Source organism: Gossypium hirsutum, chromosome D03, assembly GCF_007990345.1.
Source record: "Gossypium hirsutum isolate 1008001.06 chromosome D03, Gossypium_hirsutum_v2.1, whole genome shotgun sequence".
NCBI classification, from domain to species: Eukaryota; Viridiplantae; Streptophyta; class Magnoliopsida; order Malvales; family Malvaceae; genus Gossypium; species Gossypium hirsutum.
Window position 1 is genome coordinate 8,481,785 of NC_053439.1, and position 12,983 is coordinate 8,494,767.

General features: G+C 32.6%; 1 protein-coding gene and 1 non-coding gene across 2 annotated transcripts; both read left to right on the forward strand.

The window, feature by feature from the left end:
- The first annotated feature begins 3,620 nt into the window (after nt 1-3,620).
- On the forward strand, nt 3,621-3,727 carry LOC121215777 (small nucleolar RNA R71). The gene has a single exon (XR_005911752.1). It is a non-coding gene; the product is annotated as a small nucleolar RNA R71 (small nucleolar RNA).
- Nucleotides 3,728-7,239: 3,512 nt separating this feature from the next.
- LOC107950549 (syntaxin-21) lies at nt 7,240-11,448 on the forward strand. The gene is made up of 7 exons (XM_016885430.2): nt 7,240-7,675; nt 8,330-8,417; nt 8,768-8,907; nt 9,487-9,558; nt 10,265-10,422; nt 10,535-10,635; nt 11,154-11,448. Exons 1-7 carry the CDS (start codon nt 7,458-7,460, stop codon nt 11,217-11,219), a joined length of 843 nt encoding a protein of 280 aa, XP_016740919.1. The 5' UTR covers nt 7,240-7,457; the 3' UTR covers nt 11,220-11,448.
- The last annotated feature ends 1,535 nt before the right edge of the window (nt 11,449-12,983 follow it).

Sequence of the window (12,983 nt, forward strand, 5' to 3'; positions counted from 1 at the left end):
TCCGATCACCCACGGAAATTTTATAAATGGTTTTAAGATGATTTTAAAGCCTTCAATTTTATTTTAAAATATTTCTATAATTTTATTTAAATTATCTTAAGTTTTTGAGAAACTCCTACTCTTCTCAACCTGTATGACTTTGATTTAAGTCAAAAAGCTTTGAATACTCGTTTTACGAATTAGTAATGTTCGTATATGTTTCAACGACTCGAAATGATTTATAATTTTAATCAAAATTTTCTAAACTTCACCAATTTGATTTAAAGAACATTAATGCAAAATAAATACTTTTACAAAAGAAAATTTTTTATTCGAATCTGAAAGTGCTCTGGTAACAACTCCCACTCGTATCATACTAATGTATCATGAAACTAACTAAAAATATGACAAAGGCAAGTGCACCTATCGAAAAATAGTACATCTATGGTGAGTAGAGATATCGTATCCACGAGGATTAAAAGTATTAGTAATTATCGTTTTTCTATTATTTAGTCGACAATTTAGAGTGATGGGTTTTAAACTAAAATTACTAAACTAATTTAACTAAGAACTCAACAGAGAATAAATCAGGAAAATAATTGAATAATAACCAATGAGAGAGACAGGACTCAGGAAAGAATCCACCTAAACTTCATCTATTATTATGAATATGAGTTAAACGATTTATTCACTTGGTATCTTGATCCGTAGAAATCCCTAAATTACGCTAAAATCTTTTTCGAGAGTAAGAGCAACTGACTCTCGGTTGATTAACTAAAATTTATTTCTAATTAAAACCCCTATTATTGCATTAAATTAATCTATGGATTCCCTTATTAGATATGACTCTAATCCGGTGGATTTATGTCGCCCTATTTCTAGGATTGCATGCAGCTCCACTCAATTATGCTAGATCTACTTTTAAATAGGGACTTTTCCTCCTCTAATTTAAGCGCATTAAACATGAATTAATATCCCTAAAATATTAAACATGAATTAATGTTCCTTGTAGGTTTAAAAGGGTTAAAAGTCAGACAGTTACACGGCCTAGCACACAGCCTGGGACACGGGTGTTTGAGGCCATTCGAGAGTTACACGGCCTGGCACACGGGCGTGTGGCTTGGCCGTGTAACCCAAGTCAGAGAGTTACACTGGTACGGATACGGGCTGGGACACGGCCATGTGTCCCTACTTTGAATGTCCACATAGCCTGGCCACACGGCTGTGTGACCCATGTAGTGTGAAAAATTTTATCTTTTTCCTTAAGGTTCCAAATGTTTCTGAATTAGTCCCGAATTGTTTTTAAAGTGTTTCTAGGACCTCGAGGACTCGAATAAGAGATAATACGCATGTGTTTGAATGAAATTGTTATGAATTATGAAATGTTTAGAATTAAATGTCTTAAGTTATGATTTATTCTTTAATACTCCGTAATCCTATTCCAGCAACGGATACGGGTTAGGGGTTTACACACACGGCCTGGGACACGCCCATGTGTCCAGGCCGTGTGGGTCAAATTTTTTTTAATTAATTTAATTTTAAATTAGCATGTAATAAAATTAAAAGAATTAGCAGAGGTTAAACACTCGGGTTGCCTTTCGAGAAGGACTTATTTAGAGTCTAAGCTCGACTTACCTTGTATGCACATGGTCACGGTGGTTTGCAAAGCTGAAGCTCCTCTTTCTCGTTATCAATTATTTTACCAAGATAAGGTTTGAGTCAAGTACTGTTTACCTTAAATGTGTCGAACTCAGAATGAGTTACTTTGACTGTACCGTATGGGAAGACGTTTAGTACCGTGCATGGGTTCAATCCGTTTGATTCGAGCTCTGAAGGGGAGATTTGTGGATCCATTTTGTCCAGCAGTACTTTATCCCTAACCTTAAATTGGTTTATTCCATTCACATGCTCATCATGGCGTCATTTTGGCTTTTCATCGTTTTTTTGTTTCTCTTTGACATGTGTTTGCCATTCATCTAATTCATCGAGTTGCACCATTCGCTCTTCAGAAGTTGTTCTATTTTTGTCACCTCGACCAAAACATGACTCTCATACATTTTCACGAGGGATTTCCTTCAAAGAAGGTTGAGCCACTTGGTTACTAACATTAACAGAGCTTTTAATATCATCTCAATCACTAGAGACTCTCGCTGAATCACGTGCTTGGAGAATAATCTTTTCGTCACCTACACGAAGCACAAGTTCACCCATACCAACATCGATAATAGTCCTAGTAGTGGCTAAAAAGGGTCGACCTAAGATCAAAGATACCTCACTATCCTTATCCATGTCTAAAACAACAAAATCAACGAGGAATAGAAAATTATCAATTTACACAAGCACATCCTCAATAATACCCCTAGGATATCTAATGGTTCTATCCGCTAATTGAATACTCATCCTAATGTGTTTGGGTTTCCCAAGACCAAGTTGTTGAATCATTTTGTAGGGCATAACATTAATACTGGCCCCTAAATCAGCCAAAGCATTATCAATATTCAAACTACCAATGAGACAAGGAATAGTAAAACTCCCTAGATCTTTTAGTTTGTTGGGTAGTTTATTTTGGAGAATGGCCAAGCAAACTGCGTTGAGTTCCATAGTCAACGGATCGTCTATCTTCCTCTTGTTTGTTAATAGCTCCTCTAAGAACTTGACATAATTTGACATTTACGAAAGAGCTTCAACAAATAGTAAGTTAATATGTAATTTTTTAAGAAGCTTAAGAAATTTACCATATTGTTCGTTCGTGTGGTCATTCTTTGACGCGTTAGGATATGGCACTCGAGGTTTGTATTCCTTGACAACCAGCTTTTGCTTTCCCTTACCTTCCTCAATCTCATCATTGTTCACCACAATTTCTTGCCTCGGTTCTTGTTCAGGTTCAACCAACCCTTCCATGTCCTAAACAGTAATTGCATGAAGCTACTCCCTTGGGTTAGTTTCAAATTTCTAGACAAGCTACCTTGTGGTCTTTCCAAAATTAGTTTAGCAAGCTAACCTATTTAAATTTTGAGTCCTTGAATCGACGTTTGTTGATTTTTCAGTGCTGCCACAGTGTTCTAAAAGCGAGTTTCTGACACTGATATAAACTTTGTCAACATCTCCTCAAGGTTCGATTTTTCTCTTGCTGATAAGGTTGCTGAAAGTCTGGAGGTGGTTGTGTTCTTTGTTGCCTTGATCGCTCCAAGAGAAATTGGGATGGTTTCTCCAACTTGCATTATAGTTATTACTATAAGGGTTATTTTGAGGTCTAGAATTATTACCCATATAATTGACTTGCTCATTCTCTATGTTAGGACCGAAAGGTAAACATTCTGGGTTATTCATTCCACCTCCATTTGTATCACATTGCATCACCGAATTCACCTCCATAGAAAAATATAAATAATCAATTTTCTTATTTAGTAATTCTACTTGGTTTGATAACATGGTGGCTGCATCTAGATTAAAAACACCGACTACTTTCATCAACTTTGTCCTCATGACTTACCACTAATAATTATTCAGTGCCATCTATAAACTCATAAGCCGCATCAAGTGTTTTATTGTTTAGTGTTCCACCAGTTGCTGCATTAATTCATTGCCTAGTTGAGGGATTCAAACCGTTGTGGAAGGTTTGAACTTGTAACCATAAAGGTAGCCTATGGTAAGGGTACCGTCTCAATAGATCTTTGTATCTCTCTCATGTATCATATAAAGTCTCTAAATTGATCTGAACAAAGGAAGAGATATCATTCCTCAACTTGGTTGTTTTAGCTAGTAGAGAGTACTTTAGCAGAAATTTCTTGGTCATTTGAGCCCATGTAGTGATGGATCCTTGTGGTAAAGAGTTTAACCACTGTTTTTCTTTGTTCCTCAACGAGAATGGGAACAACCGTAACCGAATGATGTCATCAGCGGCGCCATTAATCTTAAAAGTGTCACAAATCTCTAAAAAATTGGCCAAATGTGTATTTGGGTCTTCATCTTGCAAACTATCAAACTGAACATATTGTTGTACCATCTGAATTGTGTTCGGCTTCAGTTTGAAATTGTTCGCAGCAATATTTGGTCTCACAATACTCGATTCAGCCCCAATCAGAGTAGGCTTGGCATAATCGTACATAGTACGATGGGCAGGATTTGTAGGAGGTAGTTGAATATTTTGATTATTACCTATCTCCTTAGTAATATTGTTGTCCTCTTGGTCGTCTACTATATTTTGTCGACTCTGTCTTGGTTCTCTATGATTTCTACGAGTAGTACTTTCAATTTCACTATTGAAAAGTAATGGTCCCGACGGGTTTCCTCTAGTCATAAACTAAAAGAACCTGCCAGAAGCAAACAAAAGAAAAATTAGGATGTAAAAATTAAACTAAAACAAAAATATAAAAATAAAATAAAATGGCTAAATTAATAAAAATCAAATGTTCCTAATATTTTAGTCCTCGGTGACGGCGCATCAAAAACTTGATATATCACGAAACTAACTAAAAATACAACAAAGGCAAGTGCACCTATCGATAAATAATAAACTATGGTAAGTAGAGATATCGTAGCCACAAGGATTAAAAGTATTAGTAATTACCGTTTTTCTATTATTTAGCTGACAATTTAGAGTGATGGGTTTTAAACTAAAATTACTAAACTAATTTAACTAAGAACTCAACAGAGAATAAATCAGGAAAATAATTGAATAATAACCAATAAGAGAGACAGGACCCAGGAAAGAATCCACCTAAGCTTCATCTATTATTATGAATATGAGTTAAACAATTTATTCAGTTGGTATCTTGATTCGTAGAAATCCCTAAATTATGCTAAAATCTCTTTCGAGAGTAAGAGCAACTAACTCTAGGTTGATAAACTAAAATTTCTTTCTAATTCAAACCCCTATTATCGAATTAACTCGATCTATGGATTCCCTTATTAGATTTGACTCTAATCCGGTAGATTTATGTCGTCCTATTTCTAGGATTGCATGCAACTCCACTCAATTATGCTAGATCTACTCTTAAACAGGGATTTTTCCTCATCTGATTTAAGCACATTAAACATGAATTAATATCCCGAAAATATTAAAACAAGAAATAAACATACACAACTGAAAACAAGAATCTAATATTTATCACGTAAAATAGAAATCAAATAATAGAATTCATCATAGGGTTCATCTTTCTAGGTATCTAGGGAATTAGTTCATAATTCTAAATAAAAATATCTCAAAGTCAGAATAACCATAAGAAATAAAGAAAATCATAAAAACTTCAAAAGAAATTAAAAGGAGGTCTTCGATCTTGATGGAAATCTGCTTCAGAGTTGGCTCCAATGGTGTTCTTCGAGTTGTCTTCTTCAATATTCTCTATTGTCTCATATCTCTTCTTCTATTTGGTATTTATAGACTTTAGAATACTCAGAAAGTCTAAAAATTGCATTTTCCTGCATGTTTGGGAAGCAAGTTGCAAAATCAATAAGGTCTGACACATGGCCGTGTGTCCAGCTCGTGTGGCTCTTGAAATCTGCTTTTTTTGTCCAATTTTCGCTCCTTTAGCTCCCAAATGCTCACCTAAGTATAGGAACATGAATTCAAATATCAAATTCATCAATTTGCATAAATAATCATCCAAAAATGTATTAAGAACGAAATTAAAATATGTTAGATTTATCATTTATCACATACGTTAGGACGATGAAGGGTGTTACAATGTTTTCATGGATAACATTTTTGAATGACATGTATGGATAGACTATTTAAATGCCACATCCTCAAAAACAAATCCTTGAGTTAAAAAAGTAATACAACATATTTATTCTACGTTAATACGTTTCAAATTTTATTATCAAGTGTTTTATGTTTTAAAATATATTTTTTGTTCTATGGTTTTTTTATAAACTTAATTTTATAGTAAAAGAAATTGTTGCAAAAAGGGGTACCGGTTTTCTTATTCTAATATTTCACATGGATTAGTCGATGAGTTATAAAGGGCTGAAAATGATTTTGTTAAAAAACATTTTTTTAGTTTTAGAGTTAAGGCTATTTTGATAGATTTTGTAAATGTTGAGGGCCAGATTTGTTGAATTTTTTAGAATTAGAACTAAAATATCAAATTTTGTAAACGTTGAAGGCTAAATTTGTTGATTTTTTTATATTTAGGAGCAAATTGATAGAATATGTAAACATTATAGGGCTAATTTTGTTACTAGACTAATAAAAAAGCCCATATCGGGCCAAAGTGACTAAAATATTTAATTTTGAAAAGTTTAGTGACTAAATTGAAAAATTAATAGTTTGATAACATTTTTGCAGTTTACCCATAAAAAAATAATTTTCAGCATGAGTATAACGTTCCATGTCATTTAATAGATAAAATTTAACAGAGGAGCTAATTTGCATGTTTCGAAATATCTAAAGGTTAATTTGCCCATTTTTTCAGTAAAAGAGCTGAAATACGATCCACCCCTATATACAAGAGCTTTCCTAGTACTTTTACCAATTTTTTTATTTAAAATTTATTTAGTAAAGAGATCTTTAAAGGATTTTACGTGGTTTTCTCTAAACCGAATGGGTAATTCAATATTTTTCAAACTATAAGAGAGTATATTTTACACCAAACTTGAGAGGTAAGTCTCTTTTACCCTAAATAAATACTAATAATTTTATTGAAACATACTTAAATATTAACGATATGTATTATATTTTCCTCTCTTGTAATCACAATAGAAAACTTAAAATCTAAACTTAAACCCAAGAAATATAATTAATATAAAATTAAACTTATCAATATTTATTTACAAGTTTTTTATTTTTTTATTTTACTCAATGATTAGGTGTTATGTTGTTCTTTAAATAACAAATAATATATGTTTGAGTAACTATAACTAGAATGAAACCAATGTAAGACCCGATAAGGCTAACATCTATATATGATAGATTTAAACTTAAAGTAAATCTAAGAGAGAATCGAGATTAAAATTTAAATTTGATAAATTTAATGTCACGTGTCAACTCAACACTAATTTAATCATAAAAATAACTTAAAAAACATTTTGTAATAAAGCAATAAATAATATTATAACAATGGTTTTGTCTTTTATTATTTTTATATAACTAAAAAACTAATACTTTAAAAAATAAATGTTGGATTCAAGTGCCAAAAGCGCTTTATATGAACCCTGAAAAATAATGAGAATTTATAAGCAAATACTTTTCGCATTTAATTATTAAAAAATTTAAAATATGGATGGCCATAATTTATTTGGTATGATGTCCAAATCCATGGAAACTTCCAGATTTTTTTTTTGAAGATTAGATTGTCTTAGTTTGACTTGAACAGCGGCTACGCCAAACAAGTTTTTCTCTGTTTTTAATTTATAAATTAAAATAATAAAAGACTTCATCAACAACTCAACGCCAAGTTTTCATCCTTCATTACTCTTCCTTTGCCTTTCTTCAACCTAACCTAAATCCTTCCAAATTAAGGAACAAGAAAAACAAGATGAGTTTCCAGGATCTTGAAGCGGGGTTCGCTAGGCCACACCCTAGTAATTACTTGAATTCTTCACAGCAAAAGCTGAGGCAAGAAATAGGAGACACTTCGCCTTCGCAGTCGGTGGCGGCCGGGATTTTCAAATTAAGAACTGCTCTTTTGGCCTTTGATCGCCTTGTTAATTCCCTCGCTACCCCTAAAGACACCTTTGAATTACGCGATAAGTTGTATGTTCTCTCCCCCCCCCCCAAAATAACAGTTTTCTTTATTTTGATTCTTTTTCTCTGGGCTATAAATGTATTTGAGTTTTGGTTTTAATTGAAGCTTACTTTTCATCGAATCAAAAGAAGGTAAATTTGGGCCTTCTTTCAGGATTTTCTGTACTTGGATCATCTACCGAGTAATTTAATTGACAATTTCCCCCCTTTTTTGGTCAATTCGAAGATGGGTTTTTCTGATTTATTATTGGGAGAATTTAACTTGATTAGCCTTTTTAACTAAATTGACCATATAATTATGGAGCCAAATTGTATTTGGCCCTTGGTTTTGTTTTACGCTTATTCAAGATTTTGGACAATTTTCTTGTGGAGTTTTGAATTTTTGTTATTTTGTGGGATTATTTTTTTAGCCATGTACAACTAACAAATAATTGAGTGAATGAATGACTGATTGCATGATTAATGCTATTTAACCTTTCATGTTCCTGCGATTAGCACTTGGGACTCAATTTAGATATCTTGGACATGAATCTCGGAATAGATTAGATGGAATTTATGGGATGAGAGCGACTTCTCTCTTATTTTGTTGCTCAACATGATATGTAATGCATCCAATGGTTTTGCTCGGCATTGGTCCTTATATCTGGATGTTTGCATTGGCAGGCACAAGACAAGGCTACATATTGGGCAGCTGGTCAAAGAGACTTCAGCAAAACTAAGGGAAGCAAGTGAAGCTGATCAAGATGCAGAAGTTAGTGCATGTTAAATCTGCATTTTGTTTAATTTGTTCAGCTTTTCTCCAAAAATAGAAAACTACGTAATATTTTTATGAAAATAATTATGGTACGAGGATGCAAGTCAGTCCTATTTTGGGTGTTCTAAGACACTTCCATTGTGTCTGTAACCTCTCACGAGCACTTCATTTCATTCTTGATGACATTGGTTTACTTGTTGGTTTCCCGTTCTTTATCTGCTTATGCTTTTATTCTCTCATCTTTTTACTAGATTGGTTTTTGAAAATTTTTTATTCTCCACTATATTTGTCACCGTCATTTTATTGCCTTACATTTCTCACCTGAAAATTTTTTCGTTGAACTGCAGCCCTTAAAGAAGATTGCTGATGCTAAGCTTGCGAAAGATTTTCAAGCTGCTCTTAAAGACTTCCAGAAGGCTCAAAGGCTTGCAGCTGAGAGAGAAACAGCATATACACCTTCTGCTCCCAAAGAAGTTCTTCCTTCCAGGTAACTTTTACAGTTGACAAGCATTGAAATTACTCTTATGTGCATGCAGCATAAATACACATACCCTGAAGCTTGTGTATAAGATAACACCTGTCTGAATCTGTCAAATATACACATGCTTCCACGCATGTTCAATGTGATTTCAGGTTGGTTGTGTTCTGGGTACAAACATCTTGACTTCTTTTATGGAGTGAAACATTAACCAACCTTTTTATGTTTTTTAATTTTAATTTTATTGAATTTTGAACACATATAGTAAGTTAGTAACTATAGAACATGAAAAAAGAAAATCAAATCAAGACTTCTAAAAAATTAGGCATATTGGTGAATGATTTTGATGTTTTATTACTTTTAATATTAATATATATTTTTAATTATACAATCTTTCTATTTCTGTTGAAGAATATAAAAGATTAAATTGGAATGTAATATAGTGTGACTCATGGAAGGTTTTGATATTACTTTTTAAGCTACTTTTATCTGGTACAGGGTTGACCATACCGTCTATAATTTAATTACTGCTCAGCTGTTATCCTTTGTACTTGACTCTTGTGTTACACTTTTATTAAACATATGCAGTTATGCTGCCCATGAGGTGGAGAACAATCCATCTAAGAGTTTTGAACAACAAAATCTTCTGGTTACAAAAAGGTGAGCTGTTTTCTATTTACATAGTATGTTGATGCTATAACCTTCTCTTAAGGAGCTATTACTTATTTGCAATAACTTTCTAGATTTTAGCTAAGGTTTTGCTATTGGTGTAGTGGAGAATCTTTAGCACTGTTATGACTTAACCTTATTATTATTTTAAGCTTCTTGCTTAGAAAAAAATGTTTTCTCCATTGCCTTTGCGATTCATACTTTTGAGGTGGGAGCTTTTCATCTTCCCTTTATATTGTAGAAGAAAGATTTGTTAAATTGAGAAATTCTTCATCTTAACTCCGTGAATGCTGTTGCTGATTCTCAAGAAATCCTGTTTGATGGTTTCTAATTCCAAAATCGTTTATATGGATCTCTACCTTTCTTCTTCCTTATTCTAAAGTGTGGACTGCCACTTCCAGAATTGATCAGCCTCCTTATTTATGTTTAAGAAGTTGCTATTATGAGACTCATTTTAATGGTTTTCTTGAGTAACTTCGGCCAAAACAATTGCACTGGATTAGTGCAGTATTTTTCTTTGAGGCTTTAAACAATTATAGCCTGGCTTCAAATATTCTTTTTCATCCATGTGATCTACATGCTTGGTTATTGTATCGACCATTCAAGGGGTAAAGCTATATTTATTTCCTTTGAATTTTTCATCAATTCATTTTCCTGGAAATGCTTTTGACTGTCAATTTATTTTTTGTGTTAAAAGACAAGAAGTTGTACTGTTGGAGAATGAAATCACATTTAATGAAGCTATTATTGAAGAACGAGAGCAGGGGATCAAAGAAGTTCAGCAACAGATCAGTGAGGTGAATGAGATTTTCAAAGATCTAGCAGATTTGGTACATGTGCAAGGAGGCATGATTGGTAATACTTGTGTCCTTTGTGTACTTCCAGTGGAATATTTCTCTTTCTTGCTCTAGATTCTCCATGTTTTGCCTGCTAACTTTCCAAGCTGTTGAAATTTTACTCTTGGCAGATGACATAGGTTCGAATATTGAAAATTCCCATTCTGCAACTGTGCAAGCTACTTCTCATCTTAAAAGGGCATCCAAGATCCAGAGAGCAAATTCATCAACAGTAAGTTTAATATATCTGATTTTCCCTCCTTGATCAATATGGAACTATCTTTCCCGGTTTAGTGTATTGATGTTTTGATTTATTGGAGTAATTTATGGGAGTTAAGTGGAAGGTATTAGTTCTTGTTCTTTGACTCTAGCAGCACAATAACTTCTATGGGTGCTAGTTCCTTAAATTGCCATTAAGTGTAGAAGTGTTGAATTGTCTGAACAACTCATTTACCACTTGAGCAAAATTTAACTGAATTTATAAAAGCAAAAATGACAATCTTATGAGCTAAAGAAATCAGCTCTTTCAATCAATTTGTAACTGCCAATGGTTGATTGTTTACAAATTTTTAGTCATACTTATAGTTGTTTCACATAACACATTTCTTCAGTTCCCCATTTTCCTCTCATAGTGGATGATAATTCAAACTTCTTATAGGATAAGGCATATTGATCAATTTTTGCAAGTTTTGAGCAAATCTGTGACATTAAAAAAAAGATGCAATTATACAATTACTGTTTTTCATGCAGAGGTGTTTGCTGGTGTTAATCTTTGGGATCATTCTCCTTATTTTCATCATAGTTGTTGTGGCTTAAGCCTACAGATTTGGCATCTCGAACTTAAAAGTTCTCCGAAGCAGTGAGTCGGGTGGTATGCCGTCCAAATCATACAGTCATATGTATAATCTGTAATACTAATTTTTTATGCTGTAGGTAAAGATCCTCTATGGAGGCTCTTTGTTTGGCAGCAAAGCATGTAAAATAGATTGCCTCGTGTAATAAAATTTCAAAGTGAAAAATTGTATATTCAAATTGTTTGTAACAATTGGCATAAAGTGTTGGGGTGTGTGTGTGTGAGAGAGAGAGAGAGAGAGAGAGAGAGATTCAATTCTATAATCTCAAGGACAATGAAGAAGGGCTCAATATTAGGTTTTATGATAAAGCATCTCTTCAATTTGACATGTAGAGTAGAGTGGCTTATAAGCTAATTTCATGTCTACACTAATTATTTGGATATGGACTGCCTTTTAAGTTATTACATGCCTCACCTTGCCTTACGTTTCATGACTTAAAAGAGTAGGGGTTGGGACGTTACTCTAAATTTTTTCAAAATAAATTCGAAAATAGGGAAAAGGAAAAATAAAAGAAAAAAATCTCAAAAATTATTAAAATTTGGGGAAAATTTTAAAATTTTAAAAAGAAATTCTAGAAAATGTATTCCATGTGCTTTAAAAATAAATAATTATTTTTGGATTTTTATATTTTTTGAATTTTGGCTCTTGAGTTTTATGTATTTTAAAAAAGAAAAGTTTTTTTTTTTGATAATTTCTGATGTTTTTATATAGTTTTTAAAATTTCTTTCGTTTCTTTCGGGGGGGATTTTTCTATTTTGTTTCTTTAAAAAAAAAAATCCATTTTTTGGATTTCTTTCTCAAAACGAGCAACATGGCAAGCTTGAAGTGCGCCACATCAATTTTTTAACAAAATCGGGTATTGGAGTAATGGGTACAATGTTTTGAAACATTATGTACCAAATTGATACAAATGAACCTTCAAGTACCAAAGTGATATTTAGGTATAACTTGGGGATAAGTTATAGGTTTACCCTTATAGAAAAGCTGACAGAACATTCTAACTTTTTTAGTTGTTGGCATGTTTGAAAAGGTTTCTTAATTATTTATGTACATATTTTAGTTGTTGGCATGTTTGGATAAAAGATTGGATTAAACAAGAAATGTTTTCAAAGAGTTCTAGTGTGATCAATTTATTTAAAGAGATGTTGATTTTGAAAAAGTTCTCTTATATCATATTCTATAATAAGTGATTTAATTGGGGTAAAATTTAAAAGATTTATTCATATCACACTTGCTCTTCTACAAAGTACCATAATGCATATTTAAATATTTGTATTTTTAACTTTTTGAAATGAGGAACTTATTTTGAAACTACTTTGAGTGCAAATTATTTTATAAGTGAGCTATTCTTGTCGATCAATTTACAACTAAGTTTTTAAGGGGGAAAGACTTGGTAAGAGGGGGATCTAGATTGTGTATAGGAGTGAAGTTGTAGCTGTTGGGATTTTGAGCCCTTAGTGAAGTTATTTCATCATTTGTGCTCGTAATTTTTTTGAACAGATTGATTAATAAAATTCCATAGTTAAATTATTATCTTTCGTATCTTGTCCTCATTGGTTTTTGCACAACAAGGAAAATGAACTAAGGAAATACTGAGTAATTAATTACACAGAATCAACTAATATTAAGTTGCATCATAGAGTTAGATTATATGAGAGAAGACAACTTAGATAGTTGGTAATATACATAGTCTAAGAAATAAAAATGAGCAAATAATTCAAGATAC

Bases quoted from the DNA above. Each gene is read 5' to 3' on its own strand.
- LOC107950549 (XM_016885430.2), top strand. From the start codon at position 7,458: ATGAGTTTCCAGGATCTTGAAGCGGGGTTCGCTAGGCCACACCCTAGT. The intron at 9,559-10,264 runs GTGAGCTGTTTT...TTGTGTTAAAAG, and splicing joins AATCTTCTGGTTACAAAAAG to ACAAGAAGTTGTACTGTTGG. The intron at 10,423-10,534 runs GTAATACTTGTG...TACTCTTGGCAG, and splicing joins TGTGCAAGGAGGCATGATTG to ATGACATAGGTTCGAATATT.